Here is a 19,100-nt window from a genome sequence, read left to right as displayed (position 1 = left end):
GGGGCGGGGGGTGAGGACACCATCTCTGTGAGGGGCGGGGGGTGAGGACACCGTCTTTGTAAGGGGGCGGGGGTGTGAGGACACCGTCTTTCTGAGGGGGGCGGGGGTGAGGACACCATCTTTGTGAGGGGCCGGGGGGGTGAGGACACCATCTCTGTGAGGGGCGGGGGCGAGGACACCATCTTTGTGAGGGGCGGGGAGGACTCCATCATTGTGAGGGGCAGGGGGGTCAGGGCGCCCCCCCCCCCTTGTGGGGGCCGCAGGCACAGGTGGCTGGCCGTTTTGAGCACAGCAAGATCCCACGAAGAGCGTTCCTTTCATCCTCGCAGCGGCCAGGGCCTCGTCCAGTGCAAAGAACGGCAAAATCCCGCAGTGTCGCGCGCGGGTAAAGGGAGGGGTCACCGGAGATCACGGGCTCGAGGGGGCCTTGAGCACAGAGTCAGCCCGGACTCGATCGACCTCTCTCGCCTCTGAATCTGAAGGTCGTGGGTTCGAGCCCCATCATCCAGGCCGACGTTCCCCGGTGCCCAGTACTGAGGGAGCGCCGCACTGTCGGAGGGTCGGTACCGAGGGAGCGCCGCACTGTCGGAGGGTCGGTACTGAGGGAGCGCCGCACTGTCGGAGGGTCGGTACTGAGGGAGCGCCGCACTGTGGGAGGGTCGGTGCCGAGGGAGAGCCGCACTGTGGGAGGGTCGGTACTGAGGGAGCGCCGCACTGTCGGAGGGTCGGTTCCGAGGGAGCGCCGCGCTGTGGGAGGGTCGGTACTGAGGGAGCGCCGCACTGTGGGAGGGTCAGTACTGAGGGAGCGCCGCACTGTCGGAGGGTCGGTACTGAGGGAGCGCCGCACTGTCGGAGGGTCGGTACTGAGGGAGCGCCGCACTGTCGGAGGGTCGGTACTGAGGGAGCGCCGCACTGTCGGAGGGTCGGTACTGAGGGAGCGCCGCACTGTGGGAGGGTCAGTACTGAGGGAGCGCCGCACTGTCGGAGGGTCGGTACTGAGGGAGCGCTGCACTGTCGGAGGGTCGGTACCGAGGGAGCCCCGCACTGTCGGAGGGTCGGTACTGAGGGAGCGCCGCACTGTCGGAGGGTCGGTACTGAGGGAGCGCCGCACTGTCGGAGGGTCGGTACTGAGGGAGCGCCGCACTGTCGGAGGGTCGGTACCGAGGGAGCGCCGCACTGTCGGAGGGTCGGTACCGAGGGAGCGCCGCACTGTCGGAGGTTCGGTACCGAGGGAGCGCCGCACTGTCGGAGGTTCGGTACCGAGGGAGCGCCGCGCTGTCGGAGGGTCGGTACCGAGGGAGCGCCGCACTGTCGGAGGGTCAACGCAGATGAGCGGATGGCTACGGAGCGCACGAGGTCACAAAGAGGCAGGGCGAGGGGGCGGGCGCTGGCGGGCTTGGAGACGCGGTCAGAAGCCCGCCTCGGGGCCGGGATATCGCGCCAAGTCGGGGACGCGCACGCAAACACGCAAACACGCACGAGGAGAGTAACAGTTTCAAATCTTTTATTGGTTTTAAGAACGAGAGTTGAGTGGTCACAGAAAAAAACGTTAGATTCTTGAGACTCCCTCCGAGAGGCGTCTGAATTAGAGACGGGAAGCTGTTAATTCCGTTAATGGTGAGAAATAAAACTTCGGTGACTTCTGCCTCTTGCAAGGCGGAGGAGGGAGGGAGGGAGGGAGGGAGGGAGGGAGGGAGGGCGGGCGGGGATGGATGGGTGTTCACCGATTGGCCGTGTTTGAGATCCAGCAGCTGGCTGCGGGCGTCCTTGGGGTGAGCACCAGACGAGCCCCACCACCCCCCGACCCCGTTCCGCCATCTTTGTGAGGGGCGGCGGGGGTGAGGACACCATCTTTGTGAGGGGCAGGAGGTGAGGACACCATCTCTGTGAGGGGCAGGGGGTGAGGACACCATCTCTGTGAGGGGCAGGGGGTGAGGACACCATCTCTGTGAGGGGCAGGGGGTGAGGACACCATCTCTGTGAGGGGCAGGGGGTGAGGACACCATCTCTGTGAGGGGCAGGGGGTGAGGACACCATCTCTGTGAGGGGCAGGGGGTGAGGACACCATCTCTGTGAGGGGCAGGAGGTGAGGACACCATCTTTGTGAGGGGCAGGAGGTGAGGACACCATCTTTGTGAGGGGCAGGGGGTGAGGACACCATCTTTGGGCGTGCAGCGTTTAAAGGGCCGCAGGCCGCAAGTTCGACGCTGGAAAGCGGGGGGGAGCGGGCGGGTGAGAGAAACGAAAGAGGAGGCGCGAGGCCTGGGACCGTTCGTCCGCGTCGCTGCTCCACGAGAGAGAGAGGGGGGCGTCGCGCGGGCGGAGCGTGACGGGGTCGGGGGGGTGGGGGGGCTGGGCGCGCGCGCGGGAGAAGGTGAGGAAGGAGGGGGAAGTGAAGATCTATCGGGCGTTTCTCGACTGCCTGCCTCTCCCCGGGGGGCCCTCGGAGTCGCTCCCCGTGTCCGAGTCGGTCAGCGTGAGCTCGATGGTCATCAGCACACGCGGGCCCCCCTCGGCCCCGCCAGGCTCCTCTCCCGGCCGGGCTAACCGCTACTTTTTATCCCGCTTGGACTCAGATTGCTTGGTGCGCTTGTCGCTGGCCCCCTTGGCGCTTTTGCTCTGCTCCAGGGTGGCGTAGAGGACGGGCCCCTGAGGGGAGAGGGGGAGAGAGAGAGGGGAGGGAGAGGGAGGGAGAAGGCGGGTGGGAGAGAGAGAGAGAGAAAGAGGCACAGAGCGTCAGAACAAAAATGGACTCACGACCTCCCGCCTCCGACTCCCGCTCGTCCCCCACCTCCGACTCCCGCCCGTCTCTCCCCCACTCCTCCGACTCCCGCCCGTCTCTCTCCCCCCCCTCCGACTCCCGCCCGTCTCTCCCCCACTCCTCCGACTCCCGCCCGTCTCTCCCCCCCTCCGACTCCCGCCCGTCTCTCCCCCCCTCCGACTCCCGCCCGTCTCTCTCCCCCCCTCCGACTCCCGCCCGTCTCTCTCCCCCCCTCCGACTCCCGCCCGTCTCTCCCCCCGCCTCCGACTCCCGCCCGTCTCTCCCCCCCTCCGACTCCCGCCCGGTTTCAGTGGCCCCACCTCTTCAATACAGGTTGACCTTTCTACCCCGAGTCATGAAATTATCTCTCTGTTCCTGCTCCGCCCTCTTGCCGTTTATGTAGGACTCACCTTACTGGGCAGTCCAGACTTCCCACTTGCTTTCCCTCGCTCCGCAGCGCTGTATCGGGGACAGAAAACAACACGAGTAATCGAATCGAGGGGTTCGGGGGGGTTTATATATAGAATAACAGATACCCTGGAGTGAGTTACAGACTGGAATCTAATCGAGGGGTTCGGGGGGTTTATATATAGAATAACAGATACCCGGGAGTGAGTTACAGACTGGAATCTAATCGAGGGGTTCGGGGGGTTTATATATAGAATAACAGATACCAGGGAGTGAGTTACAGACTGGAATCTAATCGAGGGGTTCGGGGGGTTTATATATAGAATAACAGATACCCGGGAGTGAGTTACAGACTGGAATCTAATCGAGGGGTTCGGGGGGGTTTATATATAGAATAACAGATACCCGGGAGTGAGTTACAGACTGGAATCTAATCGAGGGGTTCGGGGGGTTTATATATAGAATAACAGATACCAGGGAGTGAGTTACAGACTGGAATCTAATCGAGGGGTTCGGGGGGTTTATATATAGAATAACAGATACCCGGGAGTGAGTTACAGACTGGAATCTAATCGAGGGGTTCGGGGGGGTTTATATATAGAATAACAGATACCCGGGAGTGAGTTACAGACTGGAATCTAATCGAGGGGTTCGGGGTGTTTATATATAGAATAACAGGTACCCGGGAGCGAGTTACAGACTGGAATCTAATCGAGGGGTTCGGGGGGTTTATATATAGAATAACAGATACCCGGGAGTGAGTTACAGACTGGAATCTAATCGAGGGGTTCGGGGGGGTTTATATATAGAATAACAGATACCCGGGAGTGAGTTACAGACTGGAATCTAATCGAGGGGTTCGGGGGGTTTATATATAGAATAACAGATACCCGGGAGTGAGTTACAGACTGGAATCTAATCGAGGGGTTCGGGGTGTTTATATATAGAATAACAGATACCCGGGAGCGAGTTACAGACTGGAATCTAATCGAGGGGTTCGGGGGGTTTATATATAGAATAACAGATACCCGGGAGTGAGTTACAGACTGGAATCTAATCGAGGGGTTCGGGGGGTTTATATATAGAATAACAGATACCCGGGAGTGAGTTACAGACTGGAATCTAATCGAGGGGTTCGGGGGGTTTATATATAGAATAACAGATACCCGGGAGTGAGTTACAGACTGGAATCTAATCGAGGGGTTCGGGGTGTTTATATATAGAATAACAGATACCCGGGAGCGAGTTACAGACTGGAATCTAATCGAGGGGTTCGGGGGGTTTATATATAGAATAACAGATACCCGGGAGTGAGTTACAGACTGGAATCTGATCGAGGGGTTCGGGGGGTTTATATATAGAATAACAGATACCCGGGAGTGAGTTACAGACTGGAATCTAATCGAGGGGTTCGGGGGGTTTATATATAGAATAACAGATACCCGGGAGTGAGTTACAGACTGGAATCTAATCGAGGGGTTCGGTGGGGTTTATATATAGAATAACAGATACCCGGGAGTGAGTTACAGACTGGAATCTAATCGAGGGGTTCGGGGGGTTTATATATAGAATAACAGATACCCGGGAGTGAGTTCCAGACTGGAATCTAATCGAGGGGTTCGGTGGGGTTTATATATAGAATAACAGATACCCGGGAGTGAGTTACAGACTGGAATCTAATCGAGGGGTTCGGGGGGTTTATATACAGAATAACAGATACCCGGGAGTGAGTTACAGACTGGAATCTAATCGAGGGGTTCGGGGGGTTTATATATACAATAACAGATACCCGGGAGTGAGTTACAGACTGGAATCTAATCGAGGGGTTCGGGGGGTTTATATATAGAATAACAGATACCTGGGAGTGAGTTACAGACTGGAATCTAATCGAGGGGTTCGGGGGGTTTATATTTCGAATAACAGATACCTGGGAGTGAGTTACAGACTGGAATCTAATCGAGGGGTTCGGGGGGGGTTTATATATAGAATAACAGATACCCGGGAGTGAGTTACAGACTGGAATCTAATCGAGGGGTTCGGGGGGGTTTATATATAGAATAACAGATACCCGGGAGTGAGTGACAGACTGGAATCTAATCGAGGGGTTCGGGGGTTTATATATAGAATAACAGATACCCGGGAGTGAGTTACAGACTGGAATCTAATCGAGGGGTTCGGGGGGGTTTATATATAGAATAACAGATACCCGGGAGTGAGTTACAGACTGGAATCTAATCGAGGGGTTCGGGGGGGTTTATATATAGAATAACAGATACCCGGGAGTGAGTTACAGACTGGAATCTAATCGAGGGGTTCGGGGGGTTTATATATAGAATAACAGATACCTGGGAGTGAGTTACAGACTGGAATCTAATCGAGGGGTTCGAGGGGTTTATATATAGAATAACAGATACCCGGGAGTGAGTTACAGACTGGAATCTAATCGAGGGGTTCGGGGGGGTTTATATATAGAATAACAGATACCCGGGAGTGAGTTACAGACTGGAATCTAATCGAGGGGTTCGGGGGGTTTATATATAGAATAACAGATACCCGGGAGTGAGTTACAGACTGGAATCTTTCTCTGTTTCTGTCTCCATCTCTGTGTCTCTCTGTGTCTCTATCTCTCTCTGTCTCTCTCTCTTGCTCTCCGTCTCTCTCTCTCGCTCTCCGTCTCTCTCTCTCGCTCTCCGTCTCTCTCTCCCCCTCTCCGTCTCTCTCAGTCCCCCTCTCCGTCTCTCTCAGTCCCCCTCTCCGTCTCTCTCAGTCCCCCTCTCCGTCTCTCTCAGTCCCCCTCTCCGTCTCTCTCAGTCCCCCTCTCCGTCTCTCTCAGTCCCCCTCTCCGTCTCTCTCAGTCCCCCTCTCCGTCTCTCTCAGTCCCCCTCTCCGTCTCTCTCAGTCCCCCTCTCCGTCTCTCTCAGTCCCCCTCTCCGTCTCTCTCAGTCCCCCTCTCCGTCTCTCTCAGTCCCCCTCTCCGTCTCTCTCAGTCCCCCTCTCCGTCTCTCTCAGTCCCCCTCTCCGTCTCTCTCAGTCCCCCTCTCCGTCTCTCTCAGTCCCCCTCTCCGTCTCTCTCATTCCCCCTCTCCGTCTCTCTCAGTCCCTCTCCGTCTCTCCCTCTCCCTCTCCGTCTCTCCCTCTCCCTCTCCGTCTCTCTCAGTCCCCCTCTCCGTCTCTCTCAGTCCCCCTCTCCGTCTCTCTCAGTCCCCCTCTCCGTCTCTCTCAGTCCCCCTCTCCGTCTCTCTCAGTCCCCCTCTCCGTCTCTCTCAGTCCCCCTCTCCGTCTCTCTCAGTCCCCCTCTCCGTCTCTCTCAGTCCCCCTCTCCGTCTCTCTCAGTCCCCCTCTCCGTCTCTCTCAGTCCCCCTCTCCGTCTCTCTCAGTCCCCCTCTCCGTCTCTCTCAGTCCCCCTCTCCGTCTCTCTCAGTCCCCCTCTCCGTCTCTCTCAGTCCCCCTCTCCGTCTCTCTCAGTCCCCCTCTCCGTCTCTCTCAGTCCCCCTCTCCGTCTCTCTCAGTCCCCCTCTCCGTCTCTCTCAGTCCCTCTCCGTCTCCCTCTCTCCCTCTCCGTCTCCCTCTCTCCCTCTCCGTCTCCCTCTCTCCCTCTCCGTCTCCCTCTCTCCCTCTCCGTCTCCCTCTCTCCCTCTCCGTCTCTACCTCTCCCTCTCCGTCTCTACCTCTCCCTCTCCGTCTCTCCCTCTCCCTCTCCGTCTCTACCTCTCCCTCTCCGTCTCTACCTCTCCCTCTCCGTCTCTCCCTCTCCGTCTCTCTCTCTCTCCCTCTCCGTCTCTCTCCCTCTCTCCCTCTCCGTCTCTCTCTCTCTCCCTCTCCCTCTCCGTCTCTCTCTCTCTCTCTCCCTCTCCGTCTCTCTCTCCCTCTCCGTCTCTCGGTTCGTCTCTCCCGTTCTCCGTCTCTCTCGTTCTCCGTCTCTCTCTCTCGCTCTCCGTCTCCCTCTCCCGCTCTCCGTCTCCCTCTCCCGCTCTCCGTCTCCCTCTCCCGCTCTCCGTCTCCCTCTCCCGCTCTCCGTCTCCCTCTCCCGCTCTCCGTCTCCATCTCCCGCTCTCCGTCTCCATCTCCCGCTCTCCGTCTCCATCTCCCGCTCTCCGTCTCCCTCTCCCGCTCTCCGTCTCCCTCTCCCGCTCTCCGTCTCCCTCTCCCGCTCTCCGTCTCCCTCTCCCGCTCTCCGTCTCCCTCTCCCGCTCTCCGTCTCCCTCTCGCGCTCTCCGTCTCCCTCTCGCGCTCTCCGTCTCCCTCTCCCGCTCTCCGTCTCCCTCTCCCGCTCTCCGTCTCCCTCTCCCGTTCTCCGTCTCCCTCTCCCGTTCTCCGTCTCCCTCTCCCGTTCTCCGTCTCCCTCTCTCGTTCTCCGTCTCCCTCTCTCGTTCTCCGTCTCCCTCTCCCGCTCTGCGTCTCCCTCTCCCTCTCTCCTTCTCCGTCTCCCTCTCTCCTTCTCCGTCTCCCTCTCCCGTTCTCCGTCTCCCTCTCCCGCTCTCCGTCTCCCTCTCCCGCTCTCCGTCTCCCTCTCCCGCTCTCCGTCTCCCTCTCCCGTTCTCCGTCTCCCTCTCCCGCTCTCCGTCTCCCTCTCTCGTTCTCCGTCTCCCTCTCCCGTTCTCCGTCTCCCTCTCCCGTTCTCCGTCTCCCTCTCCCGTTCTCCGTCTCCCTCTCCCGTTCTCTGTCTCCCTCTCTCGCTCTCCGTCTCCCTCTCCCGCTCTCCGTCTCCCTCTCCCACTCTCCGTCTCCCTCTCCCTCTCTCCGTCTCCCTCTCCCGCTCTCCGTCTCCCTCTCTCGTTCTCCGTCTCCCTCTCTCGTTCTCCGTCTCCCTCTCTCGTTCTCCGTCTCCCTCTCTCGTTCTCCGTCTCCCTCTCCCGTTCTCCGTCTCCCTCTCCCGCTCTCCGTCTCCCTCTCTCGTTCTCCGTCTCCCTCTCTCGTTCTCCGTCTCCCTCTCCCGCTCTCCGTCTCCCTCTCCCGCTCTCCGTCTCCCTCTCCCGCTCTCCGTCTCACTCTCCCGCTCTCCGTCTCCCTCTCCCGCTCTCCGTCTCCCTCTCCCGCTCTCCGTCTCCCTCTCCCCCGTCTCCGTCTCCCTCTCCCGCTCTCCGTCTCCCTCTCTCGTTCTCCGTCTCCCTCTCCCGCTCTCCGTCTCCCTCTCCCGCTCTCCGTCTCCCTCTCTCGTTCTCTGTCTCCCTCTCCCGCTCTCCGTCTCTCTCTCCCGCTCTCCGTCTCCCTCTCCCGCTCTCCGTCTCCCTCTCCCCCCTCTCCGTCTCCCTCTCCCCCCTCTCCGTCTCCCTCTCCCCCCTCTCCGTCTCCCTCTCTCGTTCTCCGTCTCCCTCTTCCCCCCTCTCCGTCTCCCTCTCCCGCTCTCCGTCTCCCTCTCCCCCCTCTCCGTCTCCCTCTCCCGTTCTCCGTCTCCCTCTCCCGCTCTCCGTCTCCCTCTCCCGCTCTCCGTCTCCCTCTCCCGCTCTCCGTCTCTCTCTCCGTCTCTCACCTTGCTCCTTTGAAGAAGATGGTCTCACTCCTCGCCCGTCTCCTGACGATGTAACGGAACAGGTACAGCCCGCCCACAATGAGGAGAATGACTCCGAGGAATGTTCCAATGATCGCCCCGGACACCACCCCAGCACCGACCGGAGGAACTGCGGAGATAAAACCCACCGGATCTGAAATCGGCCCCCCAACATTCTCAATCAACCTCGAATCATCGAAAGGTCACAGCACAGAAGGAGGCCGCTCGGCCCCTCGAGTCCGTGCCGGCTCTCCGCACGAGCGATCCAGCCAGTCCCACTCCCCCCGCCCCTTTCCCCTGCACGTTTTTTCCCGTTCAATTGTTTATCCAGTTCCCTTTTGAAGGCCATGATTGAATCTGCCTCTCCCACCCCCTCGGGCAGTGAATTCCAGATCCCAACCACTCGCTGTGGGGAAAAAGGTTTCTCCTCATCTCCCCTCTGGTTCTTTTACCAATCACCTTAGAATCATAGAAGTTTACAACATGGAAACAGGCCCTTCGGCCCAACATGTCCATGTCGCCCAGTTTGTACCACTAAGCTAGTCCCAATTGCCTGCACTTGGCCCATATCCCTCGATACCCATCTTACCCATGTAACTGTCCAAATGCTTTTTAAAAGACAAAATTGTACCCGCCTCTACTACTGCCTCTGGCAGCTCGTTCCAGACACTCACCACCCTTTGAGTGAAAAAATTGCCCCTCTGGACCCTTTTGTATCTCTCCCCTCTCACCTTAAATCTATGCCCCCTCGTTATAGACTCCCCGACCTTTGGGAAAAGATTTTGACTATCTACCTTATCTATGCCCCTCATTATTTTATAGACTTCGATAAGATCACCCCTTAACCTCCTACTCTCCAGGAAAAAAGTCTCAGTCTATCGAACCTCTCCCTGTAAGTCAAACCATCAAGTCCCGGTAGCATCCTAGTAAATCTTTTCTGCACTCTTTCTAGTTTAATAATATCCTTTCTACAATAGGGTGACCAGAACTGTACACAGTATTCCAAGTGTGGCCTTACTAATGTCTTGTACAACTTCAACAAGACATCCCAACTCCTGCATTCAATGTTCTGACCAATGAAACCAAGCATGCTGAATGCCTTCTTCACCACCCTATCCACCTGTGACTCCACTTTCAAGGATCTGTGCCCTCTGGTCCTTGACCCTTCCACCAATGGGAGCAGTTTCTCTCTCCCTCTACTCTGTCCAGACCCTTCCTGATTTCGAAACCCTCGATCGAATCTCCCCGCGACCGTCTCTGTTCCCAGGAGAACGACCCCCAGCTTCTCCAGTCTCTCCCCGTAACCGAGGTCCCTCATCCCTGGAACCATTCTAGTAAATCTCTCCAATGCACCCTCTCCGAGGCCGTCACATCTTTCCTCCAAAGTGCGGTGCCCTGATCCGGACTGAATCCTCCAGTTGTGGCCCAACCAGTGTTTTATAAAAGGTTCATCATGACTTCCTTGCTTTTGGACTCGATGCCTCTATTTATAAAGCCCGGGATCCCGTCTGCTTTTTCAACCACTTTCTCAACCTGCCCTGCCCACCTTCGACGATTTGTGCCCATATACCCCCAGATCTCTCCGTTCCTGCACCCCCTTTTAGAGTTGTGCCCTCGAGTTTATTTTGCCTCTCCTCGTTCTTCCTACCGAAATGCATCACCTCGCATTTTTCCGCGTTAAATTCCATCTGCCGCGTGTCCGCCCGTTCCACCAGCCTGTCTATATCCTCTTGAAGTCTATCACTGTCCTCCTCACTGTTCACTGCCCTTCCGAGTTTTGTGTCGTCTGCAAATTTGGAAGTTGTGCCCTGTAGACCCGAGTCCTGGGGAACACCACTGGACACCTCCCTCCAGTCCGAGAAATGTCCGTTCACCACTGCTCTCTGTTTCCTCTCCCTTAGCCCGTCCAGGGATGTGGGAGTGGAGGGAGATGGTCCAGGGATGTGGGAGCGGAGGGAGATGGTCCAGGGATGTGTGGGTGGAGGGAGATGGTCCAGGGCTGTGGGAGTGGAGGGAGATGGTCCAGGGATGTGGGAGTGGAGGGAGATGGTCCAGGGATGTGGGAGTGGAGGGAGATGGTCCAGGGATGTGGGGGTGGAGGGAGATGGTCCAGGGATGTGGGAGTGGAGGGAGATGGTCCAGGGATGTGGGAGTGGAGGGAGATGGTCCAGGGATGTAGGAGTGGAGGGAGATGGTCCAGGGCTGTGGGAGCGGAGGGAGATGGTCCAGGGATGTGGGAGCGGCGGGAGATGGTCCAGGGATGTGGGAGCGGGGGGAGATGATCCAGGGATGTGGGAGCGGGGGGAGATGGTCCAGGGATGTGGGAGTGGCGGGAGATGGTCCAGGGATGTGGGAGTGGAGGGAGATGGTCCAGGGATGTGGGAGCGGCGGGAGATGGTCCAGGGATGTGGGAGTGGAGGGAGATGGTCCAGGGATGTGGGAGCGGAGGGAGATGGTCCAGGGATGTGGAAATTGTGCCCTGCGCACCCGAGTCCAAGTCATTAATACACATCGAGAAAAGCAGTGGGTCCCAGCACCGAGCCCTGGGGAACACCGCTGGACACGTCTGAATGGCGAGCCCTCAGGAGCCCTTACTTTTGTCGTACACGGTGAGGTGGACGTCTGACGAGGTGCCCACCACGTCCGGGGGATTCTTGACGTCGCAGGTGAACGTCCCGTTATCGATGTAGTCCAGATTTCGGATCACAATCGACCCGTCGCTCTTGGAGATATCTCCGACCCAGTCCACCCGTCCTCTGAACTGGCCCCACTTCTCGATGTATGGTATTCCATTACCGTAATGAAAGATCTGGGTCGGGAGAGAGAGGGGGTTAGATACAGAGTAAAGCTCCCTCGACACTGTCCCGTCAAACACTCCCAGGGGCAGGTACAGGGTTAGATACAGAGTAAAGCTCCCTCTACACTGTCCCGTCAAACACTCCCAGGGCAGGTACAGGGTTAGATACAGAGTAAAGCTCCCTCTACACTGTCCCTTCAAACACTCCCAGGGTCAGGTACATGGTTAGATACAGAGTAAAGCTCCCTCTACACTGTCCCATCAAACACTCCCAGGGGCAGGTACAGGGTTAGATACAGAGTAAAGCTCCCTCTACACTGTCCCATCAAACACTCCCAGGGCAGGTACAGGGTTAGATACAGAGTAAAGCTCCCTCTACACTGTCCCATCAAACACTCCCAGGGCAGGTACAGGGGTAGATACAGATTAAAGCTCCCTCTACACCGTCCCATCAAACACTCCCAGGGCCAGGTACAGGGTTAGAGACAGAGTAAAGCTCCCTCCACACTGTCCCATCAAACACTCCCAGGGCAGGTACAGGGTTAGATACAGAGTAAAGCTCCCTCTCCACTGTCCCATCAAACACTCCCAGGGCAGGTACAGGGTTAGATACAGAGTAAAGCTCCCTCTACACTGTCCCGTCAAACACTCCCAGGGTAGGTACAGGGTTAGATACAGAGTAAAGCTCCCTCTACACTGTCCCATCAAACACTCCCAGGGCAGGTACAGGGGTAGATACAGAGTAAAGCTCCCTCTACACTGTCCCATCAAACACTCCCAGGGCAGGTACAGGGTTAGATACAGAGTAAAGCTCCCTCTACACTGTCCCATCAAACACTCCCAGGGCAGGTACAGGGTTAGATACAGAGTAAAGCTCCCTCTACACTGTCCCATCGAACACTCCCAGGGCAGGTACACGGTTAGATACAGAGTAAAGCTCCCTCTACACTGTCCCATCAAACACTCCCAGGGCAGGTACAGGGTTAGATACAGAGTAAAGCTCCCTCGACACTGTCCCATCAAACACTCCCAGGGCAGGTACAGGGTTAGATACAGAGTAAAGCTCCCTCTACACTGTCCCATCAAACACTCCCAGGGGCAGGTACAGGGTTAGATACAGAGTAAAGCTCCCTCTACACTGTCCCGTCAAACACTCCCAGGGCAGGTACAGGGTTAGATACAGAGTAAAGCTCCCTCTACACTGTCCCATCAAACACTCCCAGGGTCAGGTACAGGGTTAGATACAGAGTAAAGCTCCCTCTACACTGTCCCATCAAACACTCCCAGGGCAGGTACAGGGTTAGATACAGAGTAAAGCTCCCTCTACACTGTCCCATCAAACACTCCCAGGGCAGGTACAGGGTTAGAGACAGAGTAAAGCTCCCTCTACACTGTCCCATCAAACACTCCCAGGGCAGGTACAGGGTTAGAGACAGAGTAAAGCTCCCTCTACACTGTCCCATCAAACGCTCCCAGGGCAGGGACAGGGTTAGGTACAGAGTAAAGCTCCCTCTACACTGTCCCATCAAACACTCCCAGGGTCAGGTACAGGGTTAGATACAGAGTAAAGCTCCCTCGACACTGTCCCATCAAACACTCCCAGGGCAGGTACAGGGTTAGATACAGAGTAAAGCTCCCTCTACACTGTCCCATCAAACACTCCCAGGGGCAGGTACAGGGTTAGATACAGAGTAAAGCTCCCTCTACACTGTCCCATCAAACACTCCCAGGGTCAGGTACAGGGTTAGATACAGAGTAAAGCTCCCTCTACACTGTCCCATCAAACACTCCCAGGGCAGGTACAGGGTTAGATACAGAGTAAAGCTCCCTCCACACTGTCCCGTCAAACACTCCCAGGGTCAGGTACAGGGTGAGATACAGAGTAAAGCTCCCTCTACACTGTCCCATCAAACACTCCCAGGGCAGGTACAGGGTTAGATACAGAGTAAAGCTCCCTCTACACTGTCCCATCAAACACTCCCAGGGCAGGTACAGGGTTAGATACAGAGTAAAGCTCCCTCCGCACTGTCCTGCCAAACACGCACGATGGCTTGTTTCTTGGCAGAAGTTGGTGACAAAATGACCGCAGCACCCCCCGGCGTTGACCTGGGAGAAACCAGTGCAAACCAGCCCCCGGATCCTGGGCAGCGACTCCCGCCGTCTCCGCGATGCCCAACTCCCCTCCCGCCGCCGCAGTCGAACACCCGCCCGCTCGCACGGCGTCAGCACGAAGCGGTCGGAGGGGCGCCGCCCACCCGAGTCGAACAGCCGGCCGCCTTACCGAGATGATCTCCCTGGAGTTGTCCGGACGGAAGCGCCAGGACAGCGTGGTGAGATCGGAAACGTACTCGCTGGACCAGAATCCGCAGTAGAGGGTGACGTCGGAGCCCACGGTCTTGTGGAGGTTGTGATGTGTGGAGACGGAGATGGCGTGTGACGGACATAGCACTGTAAAAGAGTCCGGCGTTACTGACTGACGTTAATCCCCCTCCCCCACACCGTCTCTCGGTAACCCCTCTCCCCCAGCGCCCTCTGTTACTGACTGACGTTAATCCCCCTCCCCCACACTGTCTCTCAGTAACCCCTCTCCCCCCAGCGCCCTGTGTTACTGACTGTATCTCTACTGATGTTAATCCCTCTCCCTCACACTGTCTCTCAGTAACCCCTCTCCCCCCAGCGCCCTGTGTTACTGACTGTATCTCTACTGATGTTAATCCCTCTCCCTCACACTGTCACTCAGTAACCCCTCTCCCCCCAGCGCCCTGTGTTACTGACTGTATCTCTACTGATGTTAATCCCTCTCCCTCACACTGTCACTCAGTAACCCCTCTCCCCCCAGCGCCCTGTGTTACTGACTGTATCTCTACTGACGTTAATCCCCCTCCCTCACACTGTCTCTCAGTAACCCCTCTCCCCCCAGCGCCCTGTGTTACTGACTGACGTTAATCCCTCTCCCTCACACTGTCTCTCAGTAACCCCTCTCCCCCAGCGCCCTGTGTTACTGACTGTATCTCTACTGATGTTAATCCCTCTCCCTCACACTGTCTCTCGGTAACCCCTCTCCCCCAGCGCCCTGTGTTACTGACTGACGTTAATCCCCCCTCCCTCACACTGTCTCTCAGTAACCCCTCTCCCCCCAGCGCCCTGTGTTACTGACTGACGTTAATCCCTCTCCCTCACACTGTCTCTCAGTAACCCCTCTCCCCCAGCGCCCTGTGTTACTGACTGTATCTCTACTGATGTTAATCCCTCTCCCTCACACTGTCTCTCAGTAACCCCTCTCCCCCCAGCGCCCTGTGTTACTGACTGTATCTCTACTGATGTTAATCCCTCTCCCTCACACTGTCACTCAGTAACCCCTCTCCCCCAGCGCCCTGTGTTACTGACCGTATCTCTACTGATGTTAATCCCTCTCCCTCACACTGTCTCTCAGTAACCCCTCTCCCCCAGCGCCCTGTGTTACTGACTGTATCTCTACTGATGTTGATCCCTCTCCCTCACACCGTCACTCAGTAACCCCTCTCCCCCCAGCGCCCTGTGTTACTGACTGTATCTCTACTGATGTTAATCCCTCTCCCTCACACTGTCTCTCAGTAACCCCTCTCCCCCAGCGCCCTGTGTTACTGACTGTATCTCTACTGATGTTAATCCCTGTCCCTCACACTGTCACTCAGTAACCCCTCTCCCCCCAGCGCCCTGTGTTACTGACTGTATCCCTACTGATGTTAATCCCTCTCCCTCACACTGTCACTCAGTAACCCCTCTCCCCCCAGCGCCCTGTGTTACTGACTGTATCTCTACTGATGTTAATCCCTCTCCCTCACACTGTCTCTCAGTAACCCCTCTCCCCCAGCGCCCTGTGTTACTGACTGTATCTCGACTGATGTTAATCCCTCTCCCTCACACTGTCACTCAGTAACCCCTCTCCCCCAGCGCCCTGTGTTACTGACTGTATCTCTACTGATGTTAATCCCCCTCCCTCACACTGTCACTCAGTAACCCCTCTCCCCCCAGCGCCCTGTGTTACTGACTGTATCTCTACTGATGTTAATCCCTCTCCCTCACACCGTCTCTCAGTAACCCCTCTCCCCCCAGCGCCCTGTGTTACTGACTGTATCTCTACTGATGTTAATCCCTCTCCCTCACACTGTCACTCAGTAACCCCTCTCCCCCAGCGCCCTGTGTTACTGACTGTATCTCTACTGATGTTAATCCCTCTCCCTCACACTGTCTCTCAGTAACCCCTCTCCCCCAGCGCCTGTGTTACTGACTGTATCTCTACTGATGTTAATCCCTCTCCCTCACACTGTCACTCAGTAACCCTCTCCCCCCAGCGCCCTGTGTTACTGACTGTATCTCTACTGATGTTAATCCCTCTCCCTCACACTGTCTCTCAGTAACCCCTCTCCCCCAGCGCCCTGTGTTACTGACTGACGTTAATCCCTCTCCTCACACTGTCTCTCAGTAACCCCTCTCCCGCCAGCGCCCTGTGTTACTGACTGTATCTCTACTGATGTTAATCCCTCTCCCTCACACTGTCACTCAGTAACCCCTCTCCCGCCAGCGCCCTGTGTACTGACTGTATCTCTACTGATGTTAATCCCTCTCCCTCACACTGTCACTCAGTAACCCCTCTCCCCCAGCGCCCTGTGTTACTGACTGTATCTCTACTGATGTTAATCCCTCTCCCTCACACTGTCACTCAGTAACCCCTCTCCCCCCAGCACCCTGTGTTACTGACTGTATCTCGACTGATGTTAATCCTCTCCTCACACTGTCACTCAGTAACCCCTCTCCCCCAGCGCCCTGTGTTACTGACTGTATCTCTCCTGATGTTAATCCCTCTCCCTCACACTGTCTCTCAGTAACCCCTCTCCCCCCAGCGCCCTGTGTTACTGACTGTATCTCTACTGATGTTAATCCTCTCCCTCACACTGTCACTCAGTAACCCCTATCCCCCCAGCGCCCTGTGTTACTGACTGTATCTCTACTGATGTTAATCCCTCTCCCTCACACTGTCACTCAGTAACCCCTCTCCCCCAGCGCCCTGTGTTACTGACTGTATCTCTACTGATGTTAATCCCTCTCCCTCACACTGTCACTCAGTAACCCCTCTCCCCCAGCGCCCTGTGTTACTGACTGTATCTCTACTGATGTTAATCCCTCTCCCTCACACTGTCACTCAGTAACCCCTCTCCCCCCAGCGCCCTGTGTTACTGACTGTATCTCTGCTGATGTTAATCCCTCTCCCTCACACTGTCACTCAGTAACCCTCTCCCCCAGCGCCCTGTGTTACTGACTGTATCTCTACTGATGTTAATCCCCCTCCCTCACACTGTCACTCAGTAACCCTCTCCCCCCAGCGCCCTGTGTTACTGACTGTATCTCTACTGATGTTAATCCCCTCCCTCACACTGTCTCTCAGCAACCCCTCTCCCCCAGCGCCCTGTGTTACTGACTGTATCTCCACTGATGTTAATCCTCTCACCTCACACTGTCACTCAGTAACCCCTCTCCCCCAGCGCCCTGTGTTACTGACTGTATCTCTACTGATGTTAATCCCTCTCCCTCACACTGTCTCTCAGTAACCCCTCTCCCCCCAGCGCCCTGTGTTACTGACTGTATCTCTACTGATGTTAATCCCTCCCTCACACTGTCACTCAGTAACCCCTCTCCCCCAGCGCCCTGTGTTACTGACTGTATCTCTACTGATGTTAATCCCTCTCCCTCACACTGTCACTCAGTAACCCCTCTCCCCCAGCGCCCTGTGTTACTGACTCTATCTCAACTGATGTTAATCCCTCTCCCTCACACCGTCACTCAGTAACCCCTCTCCCCCCAGCGCCCTGTGTCACTGACTGTATCTACTGATGTTAATCCCTCTCCCTCACACTGTCACTCAGTAACCCCTCTCCCCCCAGCGCCCTGTGTTACTGACTGTATCTCTACTGATGTTAATCCCTCTCCCTCACTACTGTCACTCAGTAACCCCTCTCCCCCAGCGCCCTGTGTTACTGACTGTATCTCTACTGATGTTAATCCCTCTCCCTCACACTGTCACTCAGTAACCCCTCTCCCCCCAGCGCCCTGTGTTACTGACTGTATCTCTACTGATGTTAATCCCTCTCCCTCACACTGTCACTCAGTAACCCCTCTCCCCCAGCGCCCTGTGTTACTGACTGTATCTCTACTGATGTTAATCCCCTCCCTCACACTGTCACTCAGTAACCCTCTCCCCCCTCGCCCTGTGTTACTGACTGTATCTCTACTGATGTTAATCCCTCTCCCTCACACTGTCACTCAGTAACCCTCTCCCCCCAGCGCCCTGTGTTACTGACTGTATCTCTACTGATGTTAATCCCTCTCCCTCACACTGTCACTCAGTAACCCCTCTCCCCCCAGCGCCCTGTGTTACTGACTGTATCTCTACTGATGTTAATCCCTCTCCCTCACACTGTCTCTCAGTAACCCTCTCCCCCAGCGCCCTGTGTTACTGACTGTATCTCTACTGATGTTAATCCCTGTCCCTCACACTGTCACTCAGTAACCCTCTCCCCCCAGCGCCCTGTGTTACTGACTGTATCCCTACTGATGTTAATCCCTCTCCCTCACACTGTCACTCAGTAACCCCTCTCCCCCCAGCGCCCTGTGTTACTGACTGTATCTCTACTGATGTTAATCCCTCTCCCTCACACTGTCTCTCAGTAACCCCTCTCCCCCAGCGCCCTGTGTTACTGACTGTATCTCGACTGATGTTAATCCCTCTCCCTCACACTGTCACTCAGTAACCCCTCTCCCCCCAGCGCCCTGTGTTACTGACTGTATCTCTACTGATGTTAATCCCTCTCCCTCACACTGTCTCTCAGTAACCCCTCTCCCCCCAGCGCCCTGTGTTACTGACTGTATCTCTACTGATGTTAATCCCTCTCCCTCACACTGTCACTCAGTAACCCCTCTCCCCCCAGCGCCCTGTGTTACTGACTGTATCTCTGCTGATGTTAATCCCTCTCCCTCACACTGTCACTCAGTAACCCCTCTCCCCCAGCGCCCTGTGTTACTGACTGTATCTCTACTGATGTTAATCCCTCTCCCTCACACTGTCACTCAGTAACCCCTCTCCCCCCAGCGCCCTGTGTTATTGACTGTATCTCTACTGATGTTAATCCCTCTCCCTCACACTTTCACTCAGTAACCCCTCTCCCCCAGCGCCCTGTGTTACTGACTGTATCTCTACTGATGTTAATCCCTCTCCCTCACACTGTCTCTCAGTAACCCCTCTCCCCCCAGCGCCCTGTGTCACTGACTGTATCTCTACTGATGTTAATCCCCTCCCTCACACTGTCTCTTAGTAACCCCTCTCCCCCCAGCGCCCAGTGTTACTGACTGTATCCCTACTGATGTTAATCCCCCTCCCTCACACTGTCACTCAGTAACCCCTCTCCCCCCCAGCGCCCTGTGTTACTGACTGTATCTCGACTGATGTTAATCCCTCTCCCTCACACTGTCACTCAGTAACCCCTCTCCCCCCAGCGCCCTGTGTTACTGACTGTATCTCTACTGATGTTAATCCCTCTCCCTCACACTGTCACTCAGTAACCCTCTCCCCCCAGCGCCCTGTGTTACTGACTGTATCTCTACTGATGTTA

At 56.4% G+C, this 19,100-nt stretch overlaps 1 protein-coding gene across 1 annotated transcript; it reads right to left on the bottom strand.

Annotated features, from left to right (window-relative positions):
* Positions 1-1,487: 1,487 nt before the first annotated feature.
* Positions 1,488-13,927, bottom strand: LOC137308211 (myelin protein P0; the record flags this gene model as incomplete). The annotated part of the gene is made up of 5 exons (XM_067977060.1): positions 1,488-2,649; positions 3,172-3,220; positions 8,640-8,787; positions 11,253-11,466; positions 13,736-13,927. Coding segments are annotated over 5 exons (702 nt in total), but the record flags the coding sequence as incomplete, so codon positions are not given.
* Positions 13,928-19,100: the final 5,173 nt, after the last annotated feature.

Source organism: Heptranchias perlo, unplaced genomic scaffold (genome assembly GCF_035084215.1).
Source record: "Heptranchias perlo isolate sHepPer1 unplaced genomic scaffold, sHepPer1.hap1 HAP1_SCAFFOLD_1225, whole genome shotgun sequence".
Lineage (NCBI taxonomy): Eukaryota > Metazoa > Chordata > Chondrichthyes > Hexanchiformes > Hexanchidae > Heptranchias > Heptranchias perlo.
Note: the sequence above shows the minus strand (reverse complement) of the source record. Positions and strands in the feature narration are given on the sequence as shown.